The sequence below is a fragment of the Bison bison genome, unplaced genomic scaffold, assembly GCF_000754665.1.
Source record: "Bison bison bison isolate TAMUID 2011002044 unplaced genomic scaffold, Bison_UMD1.0 scf7180017864352, whole genome shotgun sequence".
Taxonomy (NCBI): Eukaryota; Metazoa; Chordata; class Mammalia; order Artiodactyla; family Bovidae; genus Bison; species Bison bison.
The window spans coordinates 628,658-656,126 of NW_011494924.1; the positions used below are offsets into that span (position 1 = coordinate 628,658).

Genomic DNA, 27,469 nt, shown 5'->3' on the forward strand with positions numbered 1-27,469 from the left:
GGGATTAAGAGGGAAGGTGGTGCGTGGACTTGTGTAAGACATCCTGCCCGCAGGTTTCTACATCCCCTCTGCCTTGTTCCTCGATCTGCTAGGAGGTGGTTCCGGCTGCTGGAACTGTGGGAAGCCAAGTGCCAACAACAGCACACAGATCTCCCAGCTCCGTGTCAGCCCTTCACCATTAAGTGATCTTTCAATGAGGAAAATAACCAGAGAACGTTTGAAGAGTAGGATAGTGGCTCTGTAGGTCCTTTTTCTTTTCCAATAACTTTTCCTTAAACATTTTTTTTTTTAACTTTTATTTGCACTTATTTTTTGCGGCATTTATTCCCGGGCCATAAGAGTTTGTTTCTTCAGTTTCTCCTGGGATAGCTTTTTCTTCTGTGCAACCTCCTCTTCTGGTTTAGGAACAATCTGTTCTTTTTCAATAAGGATCATCTCAATGTGGCAGGGAGAGCTCATGTAGGGGTTGATCCGACCGTGAGCTCTGTAAGTCCTGAGCCACATCTTGGGGGCTTTGTTCACCTGGATGTGCTCAATGACCAGAGAATCTACATCTAAGCCCGTGAGTTCAGCATTACTCTGCATTTTTGAGCACGTGCAGTAAAAATTCAGCACTCTTTTTGGGTCACCGACCCTGCGTCCAGCCCCACTGTTTGGCCTGTGCATACCTACCAGCTCCACCGTTGTAATGACGGAATGGCACACATTGCTTCTTTAAAGTGACATCCTTCAGATACTTGGTAGCTTTTCGGATATGCATACCCTTTATGGCCTGGGCAGTTTCACGAGTGTTCTTAAAGTGAACACGAAGATTTGAACCTCTTGATTTGCATGATTTTGTGGGATTTTCTGGGTCAAGTGAATAGCGCACCATTTTTAGGGGTCACCTCAGGCCGCTTACTGGAAAAGCTCCTTAAACATTTTTTAACATACCTGGATTTGGGAATATTCCTTTTTACACTGATGTTAAATCATAAATAAGTTCACTGTTGCCTTCATGTTTATTTGCTTACTAGTTGTATGATCTAATCAAGGCCGTGTTTTTGTTTGTCTGATTTGGCCACACCACGCGGCTCACGGAGGATCTGAGTTCTACCCGGGACTGAACCCCGGTGCTCATCTGTGAGCATGGAGTCCTAACCCCCAGACTGCCAGAGAGTTCTCTCAGGGTCATGGTTGTCCTTAACGCCTCACCTCCTGTGGGGCAGTTGGGTTGCTTTCAGGTTTTCCCTCACGTACTAAAGTGAACATTTCCTAAGCATGATTTCCTTCTTTGGGGTAATTTTCCAGTGGGATTTCTGGAACTGGACATTTCTTGGGTGTTTGACTCTGTGTCCAGACTGCTTTCCCTGAAAGCTCACCAGCTTGCTGTGCCTCCAACAGGTCCGATGGCTCTGAGGTGACCTGACTAGCTGAGCCCTGAAGGTTGCTGCAGGCACACCTGTGCATGTGAGGTCTTGGGCTGTCCGGTTTCCTGGCCAGAGACCATTTCCCATGGGCCCGACTGGCCCCAGCCTCACTCCTGTCACCCAGATATCCATTTCTGGAAAGTAAGTAGCCCTAGAACTCCTACTGAGCAGCCTCGCCCTAGAGGCTTGTTGGCACCATCAGCTTCACGGGCCCCCGAAATGCAAAGGGAGGAGTTGGTTACTAGATCTCAGGGTTGGGAAAATGATTGTCTTGGCCCTAGAAGGCAAGATGGGGGCTTAACTGTATGATCTTTCATGCAGATGGTGCCAACTGCCAGTCTTTCTCATCAGCTGCCCAGCACTGTCCTCCACCACCCAGGGGATCTCAAGCCTGTGACTGTTAAGTTAAAACCACAGTAGTAATTCAGTAGAGGAAAACTGCTCCATGAGGGCAAAAGAAATTCCAAAAAGTCAGAAGTTTAAGGGACTGTGGCACTCAGCTTTGAGTCTGTACAAAATGAAACAAAACCACCGGGACCTCTCCGTGAAGCCAGGGCGCTGGCTTTGGCCTCAGTGAGAAGGCGAGCAGGGGAAACTGACCATAGCCTCTAATGTCTGCTATCTCCTGGGGCTAAGGTCAGATTCTCCTTACTCCAGAGGTCAAAGAATACCTGGACTGAAGAATTAAGATGATTCCAGGTTTGTATTTCCTGGGATCTGGCAGAAGCAAAAATGCAAATCCTGTAGAGAAGAATATTAAAACTACAATCATATTATTACATATCAACCAAGTGTAAGTTGTCCATGAACTAAAGTTCGTATCCAAGCAAATGAGCTGTTACGAGCAACAGCAGCACGAACAATAAACTGATTGAGTGCTCACCCCAGGTGGTGCTAGTGGTAACGAAACCGCCTGCCAATGTAGGAGATGGAGACGTGGGTTCGATCCCTGGGTTGGGAAGACCCCCTGGAGGTGGGTCTGGCAACCCACTTCCTGCCTGGAGAATCCCATGGACAGAGGAGCCTGGTGGGCTACAGCCCATGGGGTTGCAAAGAGTCGGACATGACTAAAGTGACTTAGCACACACGCACACAACTTGGGTTTGACCCAGAGGTGCCCGGGAGAGGACAGCCACCCCAGCAGTGTCTGGACTTTCCTGGCAGGGGCGATGCTCCAGGACATCTGTGCTGAGGCCATTCGTCAAGCTTGTGAGGCCACCTGCTCAGATGTATGGTGTCGAAGGTCACTGCGCCACTGCTCTTTATTCTGCTGCATGTAAACAATAAATCAGAGTGAGTAGCAAAAGAATTGTTGAGATTGTCACAAACCTTGAAGGAACCTGAAAAGGCTGCTTCTATTATGAATCCTTATGTAAAGTGTTACATTAAGGTAAAAAGCCTAAGTGATGCTATAGCAAAAAAGGTTTTCTCCCCTCTCAACCAGTTGGGTCAACTTGCTTGCAGTAAAGGCTTGAACAATCCTCCCTGGAGCCATTGCTACTATGATGAGTCTCCACTGCAGAGAAGGACCTTATACAGTTTCCACTGCAACTCCTTTAGATGAAGCTGCTGCTGCTGCTGCTAAGTCGCTTCAGTCGTCCGACTCTGTGTGACCCCATAGAGGGCAGCCCACCAGGCTCCCCCGTCCCTGGGATTCTCCAGGCAAGAACACTGGAGTGGGTTGCCATTTCCTTCTCCAATGCATGAAAGTGAAAAGTGAACGTGAAGTTGCTCAGTCGTATCCGACCCTCAGCGACCCCATGGACTGCAGCCCACCAGGCCCCTCCGTCCATGGGATTTTCTAGGCAAGAGTACTGGAGTGGGGTGCCGTTGCCTTAGATGAAGCTACTCTTACTGAATTAAAACCTGTCCTAGGGACTTCCCTAGTGGTCGAGTGTCTAGGAATCTACCTGCCAACTCAGGGGACATGGGTTCCATCCCTGGTTCGGGAAGATTTCTCACGCTTAGGTGCAGCTAGGCATGTGAACCACAACTACTGAGCTGCAACCCCTGAAGCCTGCACACCACCCTCTGCAACAAGAGAAGCCACCGCAGTGAGAAGCCTGCACACCACTAGAGAGTAGCCCCTGCTCGCTGCAACTAGAGAAAGCCCATGCACAGCAATGAAGACCCAACGTCAGTTCAGTTCAGTCGCTCAGTCGTGTCCGACTCTTTGCAACCCCATGAATCACAGCACGCCAGGCCTCCCTGTCCATCACCAACTCCCGGAGTTCACCCAGACTCACGTCCATCGAGTCAGTGATGCCATCCAGCCATCTCATCCTCTGTCATCTCCTTCTCCTCCTGCCCCCAATCCCTCCCAGCATCAGAGTCTTTTCCAATGAGTCAACTCTTCGCATGAGGTGGCCAAAGTACTGGAGTTTCAGCTTTAGCATTACTCCTTCCAAAGAACACCCAGGACTGATCTCCTTCAGAATGGACTGGTTGGATCTCCTTGCAGTCCAGGGGACTCTCAAGAGTCTTCTCCAACACCACAGTTCAAAGGAAAGCATCAATTCTTGGGCGCTCAGCTTTCTTCACAGTCCAACTTCCACATCCATACATGACTACTGGAAAAACCATAGACCCAACATAGCCTAAATTTAAAAAAAGAAGGAAAGGTCCTGAAGAGCTTTCTAAGTAAAGGCCAAGTATTGAAACTGGAAGTTAAGACTGATCCGTCAGTCGTGGGTGGAATGATTGGAGAGAAATATGTCTGCAAAAGTCAACATTCAGAAGTTGAGCAAAGCAATGCAGATTTTCTGTCAGTGGAAATTCTTTTTTTTTTTTTTAATTCTTAATCTTGGAGAAACAATAAAGTGCTTCCTGAACAGAAAAAAAAAATTTTTATTTAGACCCCTGGGATCTGGGACTTCAGATACTGTTATTATCAGATACAGAATATAAAATAACTATGGAACCTTAAGATCGTGCTGGGAAAAAAATAGCAGAAAGTAAGAGACTGACTAGGTAGATTTGAAGATCAGTTCAGTTCAGTTCAGTCGCTCAGTCGTGTCTGACTCTTTGCAACCCCATGAATCACAGCACACCAGGCCTCCCTGTCCATCACCAATTCCCGGAGTTCACTCAGACTCACGTCCATCAAGTCAGTAGTCTTCTCCAACACCACAGTTCAAAAGCATCAATTCTCCGGCGCTCAACCTTCTTCACAGTCCAACTCTCACATCCATACATGACCACAGGAAAAACCATAGCCTTGACTAGACAGACCTTTGTTGGCAAAGTAATGTCTCTGCTTTTCAATATGCTATCTAGGTTGGTCATAACTTTTCTTCTAAGGAGTAAGTGTCTTTTAATTTCATGGCTTTGAAGATAGGGGAATACAATCATTGAAATAAATACTCTGTGCACTATTGAACAGCAGATTAAATGAATCAAAATGAGTGAAGCATTGCTGTACGTGTCCTTGACAGAGAGAGACAAGGAGATGGAAAAAAGAGTTGTTCCCCTTTTGGAAGGTAGGTTTCAAGGAAACAGCCCTTCCAAATTTTACCAAGAATGCAGCCAAGAACCCTACTGACTCAGTATAAAGGGAAATAGCTGGCCTGAGATGATCCAGTCTCAGAATGAGCAGACATGCATTGATCTAAACCATCCTGTTCGTCTGTGCTTGTTCCTGATGCTAGAATTTCATGGTACTGAGTTGGATGTATCCCCTCCTCCACATCCTCCCTCCCAAGACCGTTGGGGAACCAGCAACAAACCACCCCCACCTTCTCCGGAGCAGCTTCATTGCCTGGTGCCAGGCGCCCCCTTGTGGCTAGAGTCAGATCTGCTACCTCCCTCCACAAGCCGGCTTCCTTTCCAGGGAGCGGATCCCTGCACCCTTCCCCTTCCCCGTTCGCACAAGCCTTTTCTGAGGCTGCCTATCTGCCCCATGAATTCAGCTGACTTTCTCTGGGCACCGCCTAGAGAGTTCCAGAAATGATCAGGACTTGGCACCCCCACCTTCCAAGGGCTGAACTCTGAAAAACCCACATCAGATGCCCCCTCCACCTCGCGCGATATGCTTCTATGGATCTTGCCGTCTCCTCTGCTGTCCTGCAGCCCCAGGGCTTGGCCTCGCTTCCTCGTCAAAGCTGCCACTGTCCTCCAGCCCCAGCCTGATTTCCGTTACCAGAGAAAGTGGGAGATTTCACTCAGCTCAGCGATGTTCACGTTTGACAGCAAGCAGCTCTCCGTGCCAGGGAGCAGACCCAGCTGTGTGACTCACAGCAGGCACTTGCTTGCTCAGCTTCTGGTTCTTCCGTGTAAATCGGGGAAGCTAATGGTGCCTTCGCCACCAGGCTGTTGTGAGGTGAAATGTGATCAAATGGGAGTCACCCCCAGCTCTCGAAGCTCGTCAGTAAAGAATCTGCAATGCAGGAGACCTGGGCTCTGTTCCTGGGTTGGGAAGATCCCTTGGAGAAGGAAATGGCAACCCACTCCAGCATGCTTGCCTGGAGAATTCCATGGACAGAGGAGTCCACCAGGCTACAGTCCATGGAGTCACAAGTTAGACACAACTTAGTGACTACACTACCACTACCCAGCACAAGGCCCACCACCCAGGAAGCCCCTGTGAATGCTGGCTGCCATCACAACCTGCTCTCTCTGCCAATATGTGACATCCTTGAGGATTCACCTTTGTCCCAGTATCCCTCTTGAAGGCTGATGTCTTCCTCAAGTCGTATTCCTTTCAGGGATAGCATTTTTTGGCCACGCCTCGAGGCATGCAAAGAAATCTTAGTTCCTCGACCAGGGATGGAACCCATGCCCCCTGCAATGGAAGCACAGAGTCCTAACCACTGGGCAGCCAGGGAATTCCTTCTTGAAGGCCTTTTGTTGTGAGCCATCCGAGTCTTTGTTAAGGGGACTTGGTGTGCATGTTTCTCTCTGAAAGCTGGAGGGGAGTGGAAGCCACCCAAACTGCTGCTGTCTCGCCAGCACCTGGCCTGGCCCCGAGCCAGGCCCCAGGTTTTGGTGTGTGAAGGTGAGTCACCACAGGTGGGAGGAAGGTAAGGAGGCAGGTGCAGGGAGTGGGTGAAAGGGTGGGTGTGGCAGCTGGCAGGAGGAGCTGGGATCTCCCAGCTTCACTGCTCTGCCCGCTCTTGCCCCGGGTGCTGTCACCAGCCTCGGACATTTCACCATCCCCAAAGCAGGGGCCGAGTGGTTGTTGAAATGAGCTGAAGAGCCAACGAGAGTGGGGCACTGAGGGCCAGGAGTGGGAAAGCAGGTCAGACCTGATGGCTTTGACCTGCTGCTCCAAGGCTAAGGAGGCAGTGGACGGGTAGGGGAGTGGGAGGGAGCAAAGGCCTCGAGGGGAGTGGCCGAGGTTGCAGACAGCCCAGCTCAGCTGGAGTGTTTTAGGGAGAGGAGGCTGCACGTAACGGGAGTGGGTGTTGATTGCTAAGAGCCTTGAATGCCAAGTCGAGACATCAGACTTGATCTGATGCTAAAAGCACTGAAAGGTCTTAGCCAGAAGGGTGTGGTCACCACGGCAATGTCTGAAAACACTTCCCCCCACCCGTCTGTTCCTTTCTGGGGAAGGAACTGCAGAAGGGAAACCCGGAGAAAAACCTGCCACAGTCATCCCAACCAGAGATGAAGGTGGTCAAGACCTGGGGGCCTAGAGGGACGGCAGGATGGAAATGAATGTGGCCTTTTGAGAGTTCAGTAGACACACGAGAAGGCCTGGGGCCCTCCGTGCCCCCACAGCCCCGGCTCAGAACTTCATTCTCCCTGTAGCTGGAATTCCCAGCTCCTCCTGTCCAGCTCCACCCTGCCCACAGCACTCCCCTGTCTGGTGACGCCCAGCTCCCCATTCCCTGAGAGACTGATCATTCGGAGTCCCCCCAGCCTGGTCTCCCTGCCCACCTCCCATCCCTGCTAACCTGGTCTCCCTGCCCCCCTCCCATCCCTGCTAACCTGGTCTCCCTGCCCCCCTCCATCCCTGCTAACCTGGTCTCCCAGCCTACCCCCCATCCCTGCTAACCTGGTCTCCCTGCCCCCCTCCTATCCCTTGCACTCCACTGTTCCTCCTCCTGCTCCCTTTGTCTGGAACATTCTCCCTGCCTGTCTACCCCTCACCTCTGTCTGGAGACCCATACTCATCTTTCACCGCTCTAACCCAACATCACCGTTTCCAAGTGGCCTTAGACCCTGCAGGACTGACCCTCCCCTTCCCCGCCAGGACCCTCCCCACTCCAAACGTTCAGCCAGGGAGGAAGGATGCAACCCATCTTTTTCTTGTTTTTAAATAAAAAAGGTGTTAACTTCCGAACTCCATCACAGGGTGAAACAGGCACCCGCTTGAGATGTCAGCCTGAGCTGAAGAATTTCAGCATTCTGGTTCAAAGGCAATGGGAAGTTTTATAGTGTTGAGGGTTTGCTGTTGGTGCCATTTTCGTGGAGGAAACAGAAGGAATCAGAACTGGGCAGACAGCCAGATTACTTCCTCCTAGATGGGCTTCTCTAACAAGATAGACCCTGACTCTCCTCCAGCCACCCAGACCTGAGTGACTCAGGTGCTGGCAGCACTTTCTAGGAACTGCCTGGAGTCCAGGAAGTGTGGGAGCCTGCTGGCCAGGGGCCCCCAGAGACCCCTGTGCTGGTTCCTGGCCTGGGCAGCTAGGCCAGTGGGAGCAGCTGTCTGTCCCTGCAAGTCTGAACTCCTCCAGGGATCCCTGGAGAGAAACCTCCCACCCTAGGGCATCTATCCTGAGCTGGCACCATCCAAACCGCCTTCCTGGCCGTGCCTCAGTGCCCAGCCACGACTGGCACCAGCAGGGCAGCCAGGTGCCTTGGTGAAATGGCACTCAGCCCACTGGCCAGCCACCCCTTAAAGCCTACTGCAGCTTCCGCAAGATGCAGTGCTTTTGAGGCCCGGCTGCCTCCCTGCCTTGGCCTTGACCTCAGCCCACCTCTGGGCTCCCTTCCGTTCAGTGAGGCAAGCTCTCCCCAGTCTCTGAACCTCAACTTGTACATTTCTTCTGCCTAAATGCTCCTGACCCCACACCCTCCAGACCAGGTCAAGAGGCCAACCTGTGCTCTTGTGCGGCCATGTGCCTCCCCGCTAGAGCCCACGACCTGGATAGCCCTCTCCCATCCCTCTTCATGTCAGTCACCTCCCTCCATGCCCCAAGTCCCTTCCCTCAGGATGGCTCGAAGGAGGTCCACGTCGCTGGAGGACTGACTCATCCAGTATTCTCCCGGAACTGCCCTCTGGCGCTGTCAGGCAGCAGGGCTGGTGACAAGTCCAGCCGGGAAGGGCGGGGGTGGGGGGGGTTCTGTCTGGGGACAGGCCTTCTCACAGGGACCAGCCGTGCTCTTTGGGCCTTGAGAGGGCTCTGTGGTCTGTCCCCACCTTCATACCACACCTTGCTGGTAAAGGAAGGGGGTGAAGCTAGAACCCCCAGGATTTTAGGGGGGTTATGGCAGAGCCCATGTCCACTCTCCTTTCCCAGGAAAGATTTCAGAGCTAGGCTTTGTGGAGTGAGAAGGTCCTGAATTGAGGGAACCCGGACTGGCCATGATTAAGCTCCCACTATCCACGGGCACAGGGACCAGGCCGCCTTGCTGAGAGAGAGAGAATGGAAGCAATGCCAGAGGTGACCACTGCCTTTATTGCCTCTGGGCTGGGGTTCAGAGGTATCTGGGGGCAGCAGGTGACTCTGGGCCCAAATTATTGCTACCTAGCAAGGTCACCCTGGGGCTTCCCATAGTGCCCTGAGTAAGGGTGGGAATAAGCATGCAAATAATATGCAAATAACATGCAAACCAATCCAGGATCCTCTGGAGGGCTCTGGTGCAGCCACGGGTGCTGAAAGCGTCAGGAGCTTGCCGGCCCGGGAAGGGGGTGGGGACCCCCAGGTCCTTTGCCCACACAGCAGACTGATCCAGCCCAGTCTTGGGGATCGAGGTCGGGGGCGGGGTGGAGGACAGTTCCTGAGCATCAGCCCTGGCTCTGCTGCTGGCTGGGGAAGAGCAGAAGCCTAGTCCCAAAACAGCAAGAAGAAAGCAGGCACCCACTAGGTAGCCAGACAGCCCCAGGCCAGCTCAGAGAGGGAAGGGACCTGCCCTGGTCACACAGCAAGGCAGGGGCATAGGGGACCAGAATCCAGGCCTCCTGAGGCCAGAGTATCTCAGAGGCCGAAGCTATAAGCAATAAAACACACTGTTAAAGAAAGAGGAAGCAAGCAGCCCAGTCTCTGATCCCTGGGCTGTGAGACTCTCCACCAGCTGGCTCTGGGAGGCTCTGAGAGCCAGGCCCCAATTATGGAGGTGGCAGCATCCTGGTCTTGAGCTGAGTGGAGCTGACCAGTCCAGAAGCTCCAGGAGGAGGCAGGCAGGGCTCTGGGGTCCTTGGCTTGTGCAGATCAGGCTCAGTTGTTATTCATAATCCACCAAGAGGCTGCGGGTCAGAGGTTGGGAGTCAGAGGCCATCAGGTGCCCACTGCCCTTCCTCAGAGGGTTGGTGGCCACTGCCCACCTGGGAAGAACACAGTGGTGAGGGTGTCTGGAGCCCGCAGATGGTCAATGAGGATGCGCTGGAAGGCCTTACTGCAAGCGGACTGCTGGTGCCTGGGGAGGGCCGCAGAGGAGACCGAGGCCGGAGCTGGTCCCAGTGACCGGGACCACGTGGTTAGAAGCGCCCCACTCCCGCCCGACCCTGCTGCCTGGTTTCAGATCTCGGTCCATCCTCGTAGTGGCTCTGAGCCTCAGTTTTCTCCTCCGTGAAATGGGGTGCAGTGTCCACTCATACCATGAGGATTACATGCAGTCACACACAAGGCACGTGGCGTGGGGTGTGGCGTGGTGGGAGCTGTGTGTATGCACCGAGCACCTACCTGGCACCGGGTACTGTGTTCAGTTCTTTACATGCCAGCTCGTAAGGGTGACAAGAGGATGGACTTAGCATCGCTCCCATTTTCAAAAGGAGGCCACTGGGGCTCAGAGGGCTTAGGTAGCTCTCCTGACGTCACAGAGCCAGTGACTAGGAGAGGACTTGAACCCAGGCGTGGTTCACTCGAGGTCCCACAATAAACGTCAGACCACCGCTCCTACCTTCTCCAGGAAGCCTCGTCCTGCCAGAACTCGTACAGGGTGAAGGAAGCCTTGTCCAGCATCTTCTGGGCAGACACACTGCAGGGCCAAAGAGACGGCCAGGCCAGGCCAGGCCTGGGCTGCCACCACCCCTACCCGCCTCACCAGGGGTGTCTAATGAGAGCCCTGGCCCAGGACACCCAGCCCAGCATTCCTCCCTGCCCGTCCACCCCCCACCTTGGCTGGCCACCACCCAGCTGAGGACTCACTGCAGGCAGTGGCTCTGGGACCCCGTGAAGTCCACGTAGCAGCACAGGGCATGGTGGAAGTCCTGCAGGGCTTCCTCTGCCACCTGCACCTGCCTCTGGGCCACGAGGATGTGCTGGCAAGAAAAGCAGCCTGGTCAGCTGGGGTGGGGCAGGGCAGTGGGTGAGGGCCTGCTGTGGCCTTCAGGAGGGCCCTGCCCTTCTTGGCTTGCACCAGACCCAGCCAGCCCTGAGGTCGGGCTCCTGCCCCCACGCAACCCCCAGCATTCCTGGCTCCATCCTCCTCCTGTTGCCAAGGTTACTGCCTCGCTCCAGCCACTGGCCGGCTCTCCTGCAGCACCGCACCGCTTCCAACTGCCCCCTTCAGTTTCTGTCCACACTGCTCCACACACCCAGCTTTCAGAACTGTAGGCAAGGGATGCTGATGCCCATGGAGGGACAGAGTGCTGCAGAGTCACGAAGCAACAACCAGAACCCCACACCTGCCCGCCAGGCCTGGGGAACAAAGGCTGGGCCAAGCCTGGAGAAGGGGCTGTATGTACAAGACAGAGGCCAGGGGTGGGTAGCCCCATGAACCTCCTTGCTTCACGGCCTCCTCCCAGCCCCACACCAGCTGCCTGCCCCTCCCAGACTCACCGAGCTGGGCCCCTTGGTCAGCTCCTCTTCATGCAGGGGTTCCAGCCGGGGGGCCTGTGAGGGATGCAGAGCGTGGGCCGGGTCCCCTGTGTGAGCCTGCCTTGTGTGGGTTCCAGACAGTTCCCCCACCACAGGGTGGTAGCCGCACAGCGCTCACCTTGAACTCCAGCTGGTCGATGAGCTCCTGGAGGCGGTTGATCTGGAGCCGCCATTGCATCTCAGCCTCGGAGCTCTGCCCTGGGGGTCGGGCATGAGCCCCTCAGGCTGGGGGCTTCTCGGGATGGATTGAGGGCGAGTGGAGGAGCAAACGCTGGGGCCCCGGGGGATACCGTGCCCTCCCACCCCGCCGCAGACACACCTGTGTTGGAGGAGCCAGGAGACCAGGTGGACGACCGACTGACACTCCGCAGGGCCCTGCGCCCTGCCCGCCGGCTGCCTCGGGGCCGGCTTGGCACCTCCACTCTCTCTTCATCTGATCTGAGGGGAGTGGAGGGTCAATCCACTGCTCCCAGACCCATGGGGCCAAGCACTGGGGCCCCAGAACAGGCCTGGCCCCAAGCTTCAGGACACTGAGGTCCAGCTGCAAAGCCAGCCACGCCTTCTCGCCCTCTCCTGACCTCCTTCCCTAAGAACAAGAACTTGGGCTCCGGGATGCCAGAACTGTGGAATGTGATGGGAGCTGAGGGACCCGATACATGGAGATAACGGACATTCATGAACTGGACCCGCAGGTCCAGGTGCAGGTGGCCGAGTGCCTCACGTACCGCGGGCCATGGGCCTGGGCCTCCAAAGTGTCTGACGCCCCCTCCAGCGAGCTCTGCAGGGCCTGGAGCTGGCTCACCGTCTCCCGCAGTAGGAAGCGTGTCACAAACTGGTCTACCTTGGAGGCCCGCTCATACTCCTGGGGAAGAGGGGGGCATAGTTGGCATTTCCTGGCTCCAAGCATGTATTTCTGAATGGGGAGCTGACCTCTGCGCCCCACCCCCTACCCATCAGAGCACCAGTAGCAACGTAAAGAGCAGAGGCCTGCAGACTTGGCATTAACAGGGCCCGGAGACTCCGGGGGGCAAGCAAACCCCAGACCCCGTCCTTGTCTGGGCCCGGCCTCTCACTAGGAGGGATGAGGCCAATGCCCAGAGAAGCGTGTCCCATTCTCTGGGCCTCAAGGCCCCATCCCTGTTGGGGCCACCACTTTCAGCCAGTAAGGCCCCAGGCATAGCTAGACTGGGTGTGGGTAGGGGCTGGGCCAAGGCCATTTTGACACATGAGGCAAAACGGTGTGATATGGCCCCAGACTCACCAGCTGGCCCCAAGCTCACAATCTTGGCATTCATCCATTCATTCAATCACTCACCCACGCACCCCACATTTACTGAGCACTTCTTACAAGAAGCTGTAGATACAAGACAGCGGGTCACATACCCCAGCGCTGATCCCTGTCTACACTGCCATTTCCCCTAGCCTTTGCCCAGGCAGGCAGAGACAAGGAGGCCGAGCATTGCCAGGCCCTGTGCTGCCCACTAGGAATGCCCAGACTCCCCAGCTACCTTCGTCTCCTCGTGCCTTCCTCGCCTATAAAACAGGGGTGGTAACAGCCGTCTCACTGAGCTGCTGAGAGGCTCCAATGAGTTATTTCCTACATAGGGCTCAGCCTGCTATCTGGTACATAAGTTCTTAATAAAGAACTGCTGTCACGGGACTTCCCTGGTGGTCCAGTGATTAAGAACCCCTGGTCAGTCGGGGAACTAAGACCCCACATGCCACACTGCCATTGTTTTTAGTCAAACGTAATACTAACAAGAAACCTGCCCACTTGTACATCTAACAGTCATAGATTTCCTGAGGGTCTCCTCACCAACACCTCCCTCAGCCCCATATACACACTCGGTCCAGGGTGGGAGTCCCAGGGAGCTGAGGTGACCCCTCCCCAAGGGGCCTCAGAGGCAGCTTTGTCTCCCGCCTGTGACCTGCCTCAGTTCAGCCGTCAGACGGGCAGACAGAGTGGCGGCAGGGACCTCTCGTTCTCACATGGGTCAGTGGTTTCTCCGAGCCACTGGACTTCCTGGCCATTTTTTGAGCTTCCTGAAATCCGTCCGATAAATTCCCTTTCTAGTGCTTACGGTGACTGATCAGTCTCTGTTGCTTACAAAGACCCTGGCTGACACTAGCACCATTGCGTGCCAGGCCCTGTTTCCAAGCAGCTTCATTTAATCCTCATAGTAATTTACAGGAACCATCACTGACCCCATTTTGCAGATGAGAAGACTGAGGCCTACAGAAGTGGATTACCTTGGCCACGGTCACACGAGTGTCAGAGTACAAACTCAGGTCACAGAAATTCCTCTCTCCTCACCACGAAGCCTTTTCATACTGTTCACAGGGTTCTCAAAGGGAGAATACGAGAGCAGGTTGGCCTTCTCTTCTCCAGTGGACCATGTTTTGTCACAGTGTTATTGAGTTACGCAAGTCCCTTTGCCACGGCAAGGCTGTGATCCATGTGATCATTTTAGTTAGCTTTCTGTGATTGTGGTTTTCGTCCTGGAGGATGTGGGACTGTAGCTCTTGCTTATTCTGTCTGCCAGACATCCTGGAGTGTGAAGTCAAGTGGGCCTTAGGAAGCATTAGTACAAACAAAGCTTGTGGAGGTGATGGAATTCCAGCTGAGCTATTTCAAATCCTAAAAGATGATACTGTTAAAGAGCTGCTGCACTCAACATGCCAGCAAATTTGTAAAACTCGGCAGTGGCCACAGGACTAGAAAAAGTCCAGTTTTCATTCCAATCCCAAAGAAAAGCAATGCCAAAGAATGTTCAAACTACCATACAATCACACTCATTTCACATGCTAGCAAGGTAATGCTCAAAATCCTTCAAGCTAGGCTTCAACAGTAGATGAGTCAAGAACTTCCAGATGCTGAATTTAGAAAACGCAGAGGAATAAAAGATCTAATTGCCAACATCCATTGGGTCATAGAAAAACCAAGAGAATTCCAGAAAATTTTCTGCCTCATTGACTACACTGAAGCCTTTGACTGTATGGGTCACAACAAACTGGAAAATTCTTAAAGAGATGGGAATCCAGACCACCTGACCTGTCTCTTGAGAAACCTGTATGAAGGTCAAGAAGCAACAGTTAGAACCAGACATGGAACAACAGACTGGTTCAAAACTGGAAAAGGAGTATGACAAGGCTGTATATTATCATCCTGGTTATTTAACTTATACACAGAATACATCACGTGAAATGCTGGACTGGATGACTCACAAGCTGGAACCAAGATTGCCGGGAGAAATATCAATAACCTCAGATTATACCAATCTAATGGCAGAAAGTGAAGAAGAACTAAAGAGTCTCTTGATGAGGGTGAAAGAGGAGTCTGAAAAAGCTGGCTTAAAACATTCAAAAAACTAAGATCGTGGCATCCAATCCCATCACTTTGTGGCACAGATGGGGAAACAGTGACATTTTATTTTCTTGGGTTCCAAAATCACCGTGGACAGTGACTGCAGCCATGAAATTAAAAGATGCTTGCCCCTTGGAAGAAAAGCTATGACCAACATAGAGAGCACATTAAAAATGAGAGACTTCACTTTACTGACAAAGGTCTGTATATCAAAGCTATGGTTTTTTCCCAATAGTCATGTATAGATATATAAGAGTTGGACCATAAAGAAGGCTGAGCACCAAAGAACTGATGCTTAGAATTGTGGTGCTGGAGAAGACTCTTGAGAGTCCCTTGGACAACAAGATCAAACCAGTCCATCCTAAAGGAAATCAACCCTTAATATTCATTGGAACAACAGATGCTGAAGCTCCAATACTTTGGTCACCTGATGGGAAGAACTTACTCCTTGGAAAAGACCCTGATGCTGGGAAAGATTGAAGGCAGGAGGAGAAGGGGGAGACAGAGGATGAGATGGTTGGATGGCATCACTGACTCGATGGACATGAGTTTGAGCAAGCTCTGGGAGATAGTGATGGACAAGGAAGCCTGGCATGCTGCAGTCCATGGGGTTGCAAAGAGTCGGACATGACTAGTGACTGAACACCACCATCACTAAGCACCTTACCAGCCATCACCTCACTAATCTTTAGCCCAGTTTTACACTGAGAAACCAAGGCCGGAAGTCACAGACAGAGTAAATGGAGTCAAGATTCATCTGTGGGTTCTGGCAGGAGCAGCTCGGAGCCTGGAGCTGATGAGGTCAACCCATGAGGTCACAATGTGGTCCCTGGGACAGAGCCAGGGCAGGGGGCCCCCAGCCAGAGGGCAGGGCAGAGGCAGCACGTGCTGGGGTCCCCATTGGTGACCAGCCCTGCCATGGGAAACAACAGTTCCCACAAGAGAACCAAAGTGCCCAAGCAGGCCCGCAAGGAGAAGCCACCTGACATGGACAAGGCCCGGCGCAAACGGCAGTTCTTCAACCACCTCAAGTGGAAGAAGCCCAGTGTGAGTCCAGGGAACAAGGGGCAGGTGGGGTTTGGCGGACCTGGACAGGTAGGTGGGCAGGAGCGGATGCTGGGGGTCTAGCCACGTACGGAATTGAAGGGGTTGCATGTGTGTGCTAAGCGGCTTCAGTTGTCTGACTGGTTGCAACCCCACGGACTGTAGCCCACTAGGCTCTTCTGACCATGGGATTTCTTCCCAACCCAGGAATGGAACCCACATCTCTTCTGTCTCCTGCGTTGGCAGGCGGGTTATTTACCACTAGCGCCACCTGGGAGGCCCCTATGGAAGGCATTAGAGAACCCCTGTTGAGGCCGAGGTCTCAGGAACCCACGTGGGTGTGGATGGGGTCCTAATAACCCAGAAGGGAGAACACGTATCCAAGAAACCAGGAAGTGGATGAGACTTGGGAGCCTAGGAGGGTGTGCAGGAGACGGTTCTCCCAACCCGGGACAGATGGGGGGAAGTCCCAGCATGGTGAATCAGCCCTAGCGGCTGCCACTGGGGCTACGGGCACAGGGAGTTCCCTTATCCCCCGCTTTCCATTCCCCAGCTTCAAAACGTGTTACTTTCCCCTCTCTTCAACTAGGCATGAGGCCCTGGGGTGGGTGAAGGGTCCCAGCATCAAGGCTGGAAGGGCAGACAAGGGAATCTCATAAACTTGATCGGAGTCAGATCTCAGGAAGCCAGCCTGGGGTGGGTGAGGGTTTCCAGGGCGGGAGGCAGGGGTCTTGGGAGATGGAGAAGGGTGCCTGCCTCCCCCACCTCCCCCACCCAGGCTGGGAGGACAGCGGGTACCCAGGAAACGAGAGAAGGCGGGCTTCTGGGAGACAGGACCCGGGTGGGTGAGGGTCCTCGGGAGGCAGGCGTGCGGAGCTCGTTCCCCTCACGCCCCCGCCCTACCCCCAGACCAAGATCGTGCTGCTCTTCCCCCTGGACAAGCGGCAGCAACTAGCCGAGGCGACGGCGGGGCCCGGAGCGCGGCCCGAGCGGGCGAGCGAGGCTGCGGCGGACACCCCCAGGGGCCCCCGGCGACGGCACCCATGTTGCGAGGAGCTGGCGACGGCGCTGAGCGGCGCGAGAGCGCGCGCGCGCGCGAGATGAAGAAGATCCTCGTCCTGCTGCTGCTGCTGGACGCGCGGCTGCAGGAGGAGGGACGCCGCGCGGCGGGCGGCCCCGGGGGCGGGGCCAAGGCGGCGCAGGGCTGGCAGCAGCTCTACACGCGCCTGCTGACCGAGAGCGAGACCGACTGCGAGGCCGAGGCCGCCGAGGAGCAGCCGCGCAAGCGGCGCCGCTGTCCCCGCCCGCGGCCCTGAGTGCCTGGCCCGGAACCCCGTACCCTGGTCCGGCCCAATAAAGAGCGCATAGCAACGCTGGCGTCTGTAACCCAGTCTGAGGCGTCGGGGCGTCGAGACAGGGTCGGGGAAACTGAGGCCCAGAGCAAGACAGGGAAGAAAGGCGAATGGGGGGCGTTGGGGGGGGGGCGGGCGCAGAGCCATGGCCGTGGCCTGGGGCCAAGGCTGGTTTTGCTTTCTTCTTTCTTCTGACCCAAGTGTCAGAGCCCCTGTGCCGCCCTGTAGAGGGAGCACCCTACCACAGTGGAGCGAGGGTTCCCCTCTCCCTGCGACTCCTGGCCGGGGTCAGATCCCGCCACCAGGCCTGCAGATCCGACGGAAGAGAGCTTGGGCAAAGTTAGGCCTGGCCACGCTAGGAGGAGGAGGGGCCTGCTTCCAGCAGAGGCCAGGCAAGTCCAAGAGTCTCCAGCACTCAAATCTTTCCTAACTGAGGGAAAGTCCCAGGCAAAAAGCCACCACCGTGGGGAAGAACTGAGAAGGTCCAGAGTCAGCACAGTTTGAGCCTTAGACTCACATCCTGCCTGTGTGAGCACCCAGGAGGAGAGACGGGTCCCTGGTCCTCTGACCCCTCAATCCTACCCCACTGTGCTTGATGACCCCCAAGGCACCTCAATCACCAATCTCCCCACCTACCCCACCCCATCCTCTTCCCCACACTGCAGCCAAAGAGGCTTCTTCCAAACCACTTATCTATAGGGCAATTCACACTTCTGCTCATAAGCTCACACTGGCTCTCCACTGCCCACAGAGAAACACCCAAACTTTTTATTAGAATGTACAGGCCCAGATCCCCAGCCCCAGTCTTCCCCTCTGGGGCTTCTTAATGACTTCCACTCTCACTCCTGCTCTGGCCATACTGCCACTTGTGGTCTTTGATTCAAGGTTCACCTCCCTAGTTCATCCACAAGAGGCCCGGCACGCTTTCTGTGGGCAGGACCCAGCTGCTTCTCACACTCCTGGGTCCCAAACCCAGCACCAGACCCTAGTCATCCTTGTCCCGTCCAGCCATGCCAAACCTGCAGCCTGCTTTCCGCTGGCGATCAATCTCAAAATGCCCTTTTGGGGAGGGGGGCGCGATGCAGAGGGGTGAAGGTCCCAGCTCACTAAAACCACAGGTACAACTTCTCCTGAAGGTACACTTTTGTCAGTGTCAACACCACATCGCCTGCATCAGGCTGGAGGTCGCACTACCCATCACATCTCCCCCGCTGCTCTGTGAGAACTGACCCTTTCCTACCATCCACATGGTTGCAATCAAGGTAACCACCTTCTTCAATGTGGCCACATCTCCTGGCATAAGCAACAGGCCCAAGCCCAGTCCTATCAGTTCCTTCCCTGGGTCTGTAATTCAGGAACTGTTGTTCAGTCGCTCAGTCATGTCCAACTCTTTGCAACCCCATGGGCTGCAGCATGCCAGGTTTACCTGTCCTTCACTATCTCCTGGAGTTTGCTCAAACTCACGTCCATTAAGCCAAGGATGCCATCCAACCATCTCTCACCCTCTGTTGTCCCCTTCTCCTCCTCAGGAAATGTAGGAGACAATTTTTTCTACAGGAACATGCACAGGCTGAAGCTAGTCTTGAGAAGAATATAAACACAATGCAGAGCCCAATGCACCTCTGAGTCCCCCACAGCCTGGCAGCCAGACCCTGCTTCCAGTCTTTCCCTAAAACCTGCTTTCAGTCTTGCCCTTAGTAGATATAAAACATACAAGGCTCTTGTGATAAAATCCGTATTTTAACTTAAGCTCACCTGAATAGGTCTTCAACTTGCAACCATAATGGTCCTAAAGAGAAAAAAGAGACTCTGCAGAGACATGACATGGCCTGTTTCCTGTGTTGGGGGATGACCGCCTTTTAGAGGAAGTAACTGAGCCCAGGGTGAGATTCGGACTCAGTACACAGTGAAGGCAGCCTCAGAATTGAGTCACAAACTCAGACCCATGTTTGTAAGCCCCGAAGGTAGGATCCCTTTGTGGGCTACCTGGGCCCTTGAAAGCTAAGCTCACAGAGATCTTCAGAGTGGCTGGAGATCCATGATTAAGAGCTTGCTCTTGGAGAGAGGCTGCACGTTTGTCCAGAGGTCATCAAAGTGGTTTGGGGAAGCAATTAAATTGGTTGTGCTGGCCCCAGGTGGCTCAGTGGTAAAGTATCCACCTGAGAACGCTGGAAACTCAAGAGATGCAGGTTCAATCCCTGGGTTGGGAAGATCCCCTGGAGTAGGAAATGGCAACCCACTCCAGTATTCTTCCATGGAAAATTCCACGGACACAAGGGCTTGGCAGGCTACAATCCATGAGGTCGCAAAGAGCCGGACACGACTGAGCATAAACACTGAGCACAGCTGGGTGGCTGAGGCCATATCCCTTAATGTCAAAATCATTACCATTGGCCCTGTCCCAGGAGACAGGCTGGGTCTGGGCGTTTTCATCTGGGTAGAGGCTATGGAAGCACAGCAGATGCTGAGAACTGAGGTCACAATGAATCCAATCCAAGTTCTTTTCCTTGCTTCTTTGACCACCCCCTCCCACCTCCACTAGGAACCACAGTACTTCAGTCATGCCCAGTTGAGAAGTGCCAGGAGACCGCTGGAGGCGCAAGGGTCGGGCTGGACTCCTGGGTTCCCAAGGGGAACAGATGTCTGGATAATATTGCCACAAAGGCCTTTTATTCCCAGAGCTGCTCCTGGAGGCTTCTCAAATCTCTTCAAGGATTTGGCCCACCCCTCTCATCATCCGTCTAAGCAAGGGCTTAGGGGGCGGAGCCGCACCCTGAGGCGGGTCCTCAGAGAAAGGGTGGGGCCTTGAGCCGGAAGAGGGGGAAGACGGCCCGAGGCCGCTAGGGCCCAGCGAGGGCGGAATCTGACTCTTGAACCAGAGGCCGGCCCTCAGGCCCAGGGGCGGAGCCAAGTCAAGGGCTGAAGAGACCTCAGGCCAGAAGAGTGGGACCTCGGGACCAGAGGAACTGAGCCCAGAAAGGCGGGGGACGTGGGCCCAGGAGATAGAGCTGCGAGCTGAAAGGCGGGCCTCATCGAGGCCAGCTGGGACTCGGTTCTCAGGCCGAGGGCGGGTCCGAGCCTTCGGGGCCGAAGTTTTGACTTCACGGCTTGCCGGCCGGAAGATGGCTTCGCTGTCCAGTAGTCGCCGAGTCCGCCGGCTGTCCTCGCTGGGCCACGTCGCGGTGGTCGTGGACCAGGGTTCCGGCTTCACCAAGGCGGGCTTCGCGGGAGAGGAGCAGCCACGCCTGGTACTTAAGAGCTCCAGCCTGGTGCCCAGCTGGGACCGGCCCGTGCTGCCCGGGGCGCCGGGCTGCGAGCTGGCGGGCGGCGTGGCGCGGGCACACCCCATCAAGCACGGCGTGGTGGTGGACTGGGAGGCGTTGGAGGGGTTGTGGGAGCGCCTGCTGGTGGGCGGCCTGCGGGTGTGCCCGGAGGAGTGGCCGGTGCTCGTGAGCGACTCCCCATCGGCGCCGCCCGTGGGCCGCGAGAGGGTGGCCGAGCTGCTGTTCGAGGCCCTGGCAGTGCCCGCGTGCCACCTGGCCAGCACCGCCTTGTTGGCGCTCTGCTCCGTCGGCGCGTTCAGCGGGCTGGCCTTGGAGGCGGGCGCGGGCGTGTGCCATGCCACGCCCGTCTATGCAGGCCACTCGTGGCACAAGGCCACCTTCCGGCTGGATGTGGCTGGCAGCACCCTGTCGCGCTACCTGCGGGACCTGCTGGTGGCAGCAGGGCCTGATCACCGACTGCAGGCCCTGCCCCACAAGATCATCACACAGCTCAAGAAGCGCTGCTGCTACGTGTCGCTAGACTTTGAGGGTGACCTCTGTAATCCTGCCCGCCACCACCCAGTCAGTTTCTCCTTAGGCAGTGGGTGCTCTGTCTGCCTTGGCCGCGAGCGCTTCTGCTGCCCAGAACCCCTCTTCCAGCCGGGTCTGCTAGGCCAGGCTGAGCCGGGACTGCCCATCCTGGCCTTCCGAGCACTGCAGAGGGTGCCCGCGACACTACAGACACGGCTGGCCAACACCATGGTGCTGGCCGGTGGCTCCACGCTTTTCCCTGGCTTCCCTGAGCGCCTGGAGCTGGAGCTGGAGGCCCAATGCCAGCGGCACGGCTGTGGGACACTGCAGCCGCGCCTGGTGGCCAAGCCTGGGCGCGGGACAGCGGTATGGACGGGCGGCTCCATGGTAGCCTCGCTGCGCACCTTCCAGTGCCGCTGGATGACCCGGGCCATGTACCAGGAATGTGGATCCAGGCTGGTGCACGAAGTGTTCCACTGAGTCCTGCTGGACTGGAAGGGGTGGTGCCATAAAAGGGGGCGCTGCAGAGGCAGACGCTGGGCAGGCTGAGCGCAGCTGTCCGAGGCATCGAGTGGCAGATAAAAACCTCAGTGATTACAGCTGGCAGAGTCATGTGGTGATGGGTCACCTTCTACCCCTTTCTGTGCCAGGAAGGGGTGATCAGGAACCCTGGGGCTCTTACTTTGAGCTGCAGTGTGAATTCCCACTAACCAGTGCCAGTTCAGAGAATGCCAGTAGAGCTGCCCACCCCCAGGCCCTGTTTCCATGGCAACAAGGAAGGTGCTGCCCCTACTGGTGTCCAGGCCACAGATATGTAAGTCATCATAGCATACCAACCCCCCATCATGTAGCATTCGGATCCCTATCCTGTGCCAGGCCCCAAAGGTGACCCTTAGAAAACCTACTCGACCCTATGTGAAAGCAACCAGAAGGGGAAGCCCTGTCCTCAGCTAATCATTAACTCACAAAGAGCCTCAGTTTCTCCTTCTGTAGAAATGAGGTCAGACACAATCCCAAGCCTGCTCACTGCTCCCTCCTCACCCCCTCACTTAGAGCTACGGGACAAAGAGAGGTGGAGACACCTCTTACAAGGAACACAGAAAGGGAAGGGTAGCTTTCGGTGTTTTTAAAAATACCATCCAAGGGCCTGGAGCCCCGGCTGTGAGCACCGTTTATTCTGTGCACGTGTCCGTACTGTACACAAACATGGTGCACACATGCCCGTCTGCTCACGCATGCCCTCAGGCTGTCCCCCACCCCCTGCCACCAAGCTCTACACACCGGCATGGGCCTGGGGATGTGTGTGAGCATGCCCTACCCCCAACCCATCCCTGTTGGGAGCTGGGCTTGACACCCCACAACAATCAGGTCTGGTCAGTAATAAAAGCAGCAGCAGCTCCACATATGAAGTGACTATTGTGAGCCAGACAGAGAGAGAGCAAGACAGACACAACTCTCTGCCTTCATTCTACTTTAATTGTCACAACGAATGTCTGGAGGTGGGTTCTATTAATATGCCCAGTTTACAGATGAGGAAACTGAGACCCAGAGAGGTAAAGATGCACAGCCAGAAAGTGGAAGCCAGGCCTCCAGCCCCACAGCCCTGAGTCCAATGATGGAGGCTCCCACAGCACAGCAGACACCCCCAGCCCTCATCCTGCCGCCCCCCCGCAATCATCAGCCCCTCCACTCACCAGCTTGGTGGTGTCCATGGCAGTGAGCACAGCACAGTTGAGCGACTCCAGCGCCGCCAGCACAGGCCGGTAGACGCCCAGGTGTTCAGAGAAGTAGTCTGAGGGCAGAGGAGATACTCAAAGCTTCCTGGGGTACATCCCCCCATTTACAACCTAGAATTCCCCAGCAGCCAACCAGGCCTTATGCTCTGAGCCCAGCCCAGTCTGCTCCATCAGAACACCAGCAACACCCACCTGCCCAGGAGACAAACACCCCCATGGGCCTACTCACCGCACAGTTTCTCCGTCTCCAAATTGCTGCAGGGAAAAGAAAAGGCGTCCTTCAGACCCTGCTGGTAAACTAGGACTGACTTTGAAGCCAGCGGTCCTTTCCTCTCCCTCCCCAGCTCAGCCTGACACGGAGGCGACTTCTGACTCCACCCCACGTTACGCTGCTCAGTGGACAGAGACAGGGTACTACCAGCCTACCAAACAGTGTCTAAGGAGGAAAATTCAGTCCCACTCTCAACCTCCAAGCGGATTTCAGGCTGGGGGAGACAGATGTAGACACAGGCCAAAGAGGAGTGGTTAGATCTGGGAAGGAGAAGTCAGGTCTGTGGAAGCACAGAAAAGGCATGGAGCATCTATAGGTCAGGGAGGGCTTCCTGGAAGAGAGGCTCCCTGAGCTAGGCTTTGAAGGACAAGGAATTTGACTGGCGTATCTGGTGGTGGTAAGGTAGCAGCAGTGCAGACAAAGGTCTGGCCCAAGCCTCAGAAAATGGGAGTGCATGGGAGCCTAGAATTTCTTTTAAGGAGAGCGGAGTAGGGGGAAGGGAGAGGGAGGGATAGCTGCACACACGTGTGCACCCACGTGAGGAAGCAGGAGAAGGCAAGCAAATTCGCACGAAGGCCTGGACATGTGGGAGCACCTGCATCCATGGGTGGGAGCAGGCAGGGCCCAGCTGTCCCCAGGCATCCGCTGGTCGCTCAGCAGGAAGCGGGAGTATTGGGGGGGGTGCCTGTGGGCTGAACCATAGGTGGTGATTCAGGCCTGGCTATTTTGGGGTCCCAGCTGGGAGCAGTGTGATGGGCAGGACTGGAGCCAAGGAAGGGGTAGGTAGGCGGGTAAAGCTGGCACTTAGCCCTGGCACTCCTTTCCCCGTGCTCCCCCAATCCTCCATAAGGAACCCAAGCAAGAAGGGGACACAGTGGGGCAGGGACAGCCTGGGCTCACATCTACACGCAGCGTGTGCACCCCAACCCCCATACTCACTCAGCAGGATGCCCATCAACACCACTGAACAGCTCTCGCAGCTCCCCGGGACTGAGAACCCCATCGGCAAAGTAATTCTGGAATTCTTCAAATGAGAGCTTCCCGTCATCTGAGGGGTGGGGGTGGGCACAGGGAGCAGAGTCAGTATCTCTGTGCCCTGGCTGCACCCCTGCCACCCAGTGGAGACCCCCTGAAGGCTTCGCAGTATCTCATAACCACCGAGCCAAGTGAAATGGGATTCTGGGCTGGAAAGAAGGCCTGGCTGTTGGGGACCAAAGGGTTGGGGCCCCCAGAGGTGCCCACTTCAAGCAACAGGGCCCACTCTGCAGGCACCCAAGGGACAAGGCAGTGCATATGTGGCACTCGGCAGGGACTCAATGTTTGCCAAATGGAGAAATAAATGAACAACAGCCTGGGGCACAGTCAGATCATGGCAGGGCCTAGATGTCACTTGGAGGAACCAGGACTGGGTCTTTGCCCGCATGGCTCCTGGGTGGAGGGGACCTCCGTGCTCTGGACCCAGGCCCTTCACAGAGAAGCCGCAGGGAGTCAGATGAGATCTTCCTAAGAGCAGGGCCCCAGTAAGAAGCAGCAGATTGGCTCGAGAGGGAAAGACCTCCCCATCACAGAGGCTGCCTCCCCATCACCGAGGCTGAGAGCATAAGAGCACTGGCCAGAGGCACCGGGGATTTGGCCTGTGAGGTCTCTAAGCAGATGGAGTGGGAAAGTGGAGCCTGAGCCTCCCTCCCCAGACGGAATGCTGTGAGCCAAATGAGACCACGTGCCCTGCTCAACCAGCTGAAACAAATTTGAGGAGATCCAGGGAGAAGAGGCAAGAGGTGGGGACCCAGTCCTCTCTCAAGGAGGCCAGGTGAAGGTGAGGTCAAAGCTGACAGGTGGTCTCAGCTCAGACCCTCCACTGGCCCATCAGGGCACCGTGGGCTGCTCTGAGTCATCTGTGGGCAGCAACCTGCCTGCAAGGTCCCCTGATGGCTCATGCTTTAGCTTTCCAGATTTTGCCAGGCCAGCATCTGAGACTGCCCAGGACTCAGGGCATTGGGGGAGCTGACTCCCTGGACCTAGCTCTGTCCCGCCCACGCCCTCCCTGCAACCAGGTGGTTGGTAATATGGAAAGTTACTGAGCTCTCTAAGAATCTGCGATAAAATCCCCCACGGCCCTGGCTCCGTGACCACACCCTTCCAAGCCCCTCACAGAGGAAGCCTGGAAACAGGCATCGCATAGACCTGGGTTCAAGGCCCAGCACCTCCAGCAGCCTGCTGTACCTCTCTGGGCCTCGGCTCCTTTGTCTGTGAAATGGGGTGAAGACTTTGGCAGTGGTGAGGAAAACAGGAGGTCACGCAGGCCAGGACACTGCGTGAAAGTCAGCCCCCACTTCCAGCCTCTGGCTAAACCACATTTCCTCCACTCTCCCTCCTGCCAAACTGGATTCAAACAAAAATTTCCTCTGAGAAGGACACCTGGGTTGATTCTTCTGATTCGGGTCCTCTCAAGATTTCTCTCCATTCACAACTGTGCCCCAAACCCTCCCCAGAGCCTCTCTGATGCCCCTCAACCCCCAGCATGGGACTCAGGGGAAGCCACACTCACCATTCTTGTCTGCTCGGCGGAAAACCTAGAGGACAAAAGGGCAGAGCTGGGAGCTGGGAGCTGGGAGCCCAGAACCGCCCCCCAGCTCCACAGAGCCCCAGCTGGCCAGACTGCCCCCTGCATCTCCCTTCCTCCTGCCCAGCTTGGTCCCAGCCCCCTGCCCAGCTCAGCCCTCCAGGGCCTTTTCCAACAAGGGGAAGAGCGCACAGCAGGCCCCGCGGCTTGCTCCCTTCTCCCGCAGGGCCTGGCCTTGTCGGGGGTGCTCCAAGCTGGCTCTCCGCACCTTCACCTCCCACACCCCCGAGTCGATCCTGAGTTCTTTCTGATACATCAGCCCTTGGAACGGTCCCAGCTTGAGGCAGGTGGGGAGACGGGCCAAGATGCGGCCGGAAGATCCCGGGCACGCATCCCAGACCTGAACCCCAACTCTGCATGGTTCGTCCCAGACTCTGCCCACTCCAGGCTGGCGGTGGCTAGCCCTTCCTTTGTGGGTGCCTGTTTACTCAGTAACATATCGGGGAACAGCCCAGGGTTAACCCTTCCAGGGCTGGGTCTTCCTATGAGGCCGACTCAGTACAAGGGTCTTGGGCAGGCCCACGTGCATGTGTGTGTTGTACATGCAAGGGGAGTAAGAGGCACAGAAAGCAAGGGCGGACAGATGGTATTTATGGAGAAACAGACAGGAAAGACAACAGAGGTAGCAAAGTGGAGTCCAGACATGGTCCCCGTCTCCCCTAGGGACCAGAGACTCCCTGGTCACCCAACACAACCCAGCAAAGGGCACCAGCAGGTCTGGCAAGGAGGGGCAGGCCAAAGCCTGGACAGAGAGCCCTGGTCTGCTCCAGATTCAGAGTGCCCCTCCCCTCGGGCTGCTTTCTCGGGGATGAATGTACTCCCTGGCCTGAAGCCTGACTCACAGAAGGCTGCCACCAGCTCACTCGGGATCACAGAGCCACCCAGGGTGGCCTGGCCGGGACAGACATACTGGGGGTGGGGGTGGGGGCTGAGAGAGAGGGAGGGGTTCTAAGTGAACACTGAGGACATCAAGGGCCACACCCTAGTGCACCCCTGCCTCCATGTGTGAGCTGGAACACATCCCTAACCCTCCAGGCCTCGGTTTTTCCATCTGGGAAATGGAAGGGTCAGGTCCCTTCCAGCTGAGAGGGCTCTGGCCAAGGTGCTGAGTCACTAGGGACAGTGGGGAGGGGGCAGGAGAACAGCCTTTCCCACCGGAAAGGGACCTCTGGGAGTGGGGACGCAAGAGGAACAGGATAGGCTGTGCACAGGGGTGAAAGGTGGGGAAGGGGTGCAGGTGAGTGACCCAGGCCAGGCCAGGGAGCTCCAGGTAGGTGCTCATAGGGGCTGCAGGGCCACCTGCCAGGCAAGGGGAGGGTGTACAGACCACAAAGGGTGAGTGTGGGCAGCGCCAACCAACTCTGGGATCCCATAGCCCTTGGGTGGGATCTGAGGGGATCCGGGTCAGCACTAGGTCAGGAGTCAGGGGTGGGGGGCTGCTTCCTCTCCCAGGCCCCCTTGCCTGGTCAGTCCAGCCTGGGGCTGCCAGAGACGGGCAACGTGGCCACTCCCGTGACCAAGAGTTGACAGCCCCCACCCGGCCAGACACATACATGGGGTGGTTTGGGGTCGGGGGGGCCGCGGGGGCAGTGGCACTGAACCAGAGGCAAGGAGATATAAGCAGAGAAGAGTGAGAGCCAGAAGACGGGACACAAAGGCAGCGAGATAAAGATAAGGGAGACACACGGAAGCAGAGAGCAAGAGAGAAATCGTGAGAGACCCAGAGGCCGAGGCAGAGACCCCAACAAACCTGGAGGGAGACACATGGACATGGGGACGGGGAAAATCAGAATGAGCGAGGGCAAGGAGAGACAGTGAGAGGCTGTCCACAGAGACCGGGAGCGACCCCGCGGGAGAATGACCACCCCCAGGGCCACAGCGCCGGCACCC

The 27,469-nt window shown here is 55.9% G+C and overlaps 3 protein-coding genes and 2 pseudogenes across 3 annotated transcripts in view; 3 read left to right on the plus strand and 2 right to left on the minus strand.

The window, feature by feature from the left end:
- Positions 1-298: 298 nt before the first annotated feature.
- On the minus strand, positions 299-1,151 carry LOC104999319 (annotated as a pseudogene).
- Positions 1,152-1,388: 237 nt separating this feature from the next.
- On the plus strand, positions 1,389-8,907 carry LOC104999433 (annotated as a pseudogene).
- A 104-nt stretch (positions 8,908-9,011) lies between these two features.
- NECAB3 (N-terminal EF-hand calcium binding protein 3) overlaps positions 9,012-27,469 on the minus strand; it is a 22,063-nt gene continuing 3,605 nt past the window's right edge. The window contains exons 2-13 of the mRNA XM_010855008.1: positions 25,505-25,529; positions 23,896-24,004; positions 22,915-22,940; positions 22,644-22,741; positions 12,121-12,257; positions 11,715-11,833; positions 11,514-11,593; positions 11,357-11,410; positions 10,724-10,836; positions 10,476-10,553; positions 9,901-9,992; positions 9,012-9,822 (exon numbers count right to left, since the gene is read on the minus strand). Of these exons, the coding sequence (XP_010853310.1) occupies positions 9,794-9,822; positions 9,901-9,992; positions 10,476-10,553; positions 10,724-10,836; positions 11,357-11,410; positions 11,514-11,593; positions 11,715-11,833; positions 12,121-12,257; positions 22,644-22,741; positions 22,915-22,940; positions 23,896-24,004; positions 25,505-25,529 (960 nt within the window). The 3' untranslated portion in view covers positions 9,012-9,793. The remainder of the gene's footprint in view (positions 9,823-9,900; positions 9,993-10,475; positions 10,554-10,723; positions 10,837-11,356; positions 11,411-11,513; positions 11,594-11,714; positions 11,834-12,120; positions 12,258-22,643; positions 22,742-22,914; positions 22,941-23,895; positions 24,005-25,504; positions 25,530-27,469) is intronic.
- Positions 15,640-17,174, plus strand: LOC104999320 (chromosome unknown open reading frame, human C20orf144). Its single transcript, XM_010854862.1, has 2 exons — positions 15,640-15,806; positions 16,713-17,174. The coding sequence occupies exons 1-2, from the start codon at positions 15,678-15,680 to the stop codon at positions 16,905-16,907; spliced, it is 324 nt and encodes a 107-aa protein (XP_010853164.1). The 5' UTR covers positions 15,640-15,677; the 3' UTR covers positions 16,908-17,174.
- On the plus strand, positions 18,235-22,043 carry ACTL10 (actin-like 10). Its single transcript, XM_010855002.1, has 2 exons — positions 18,235-18,291; positions 20,035-22,043. The coding sequence occupies exons 1-2, from the start codon at positions 18,235-18,237 to the stop codon at positions 21,427-21,429; spliced, it is 1,452 nt and encodes a 483-aa protein (XP_010853304.1). The 3' UTR covers positions 21,430-22,043.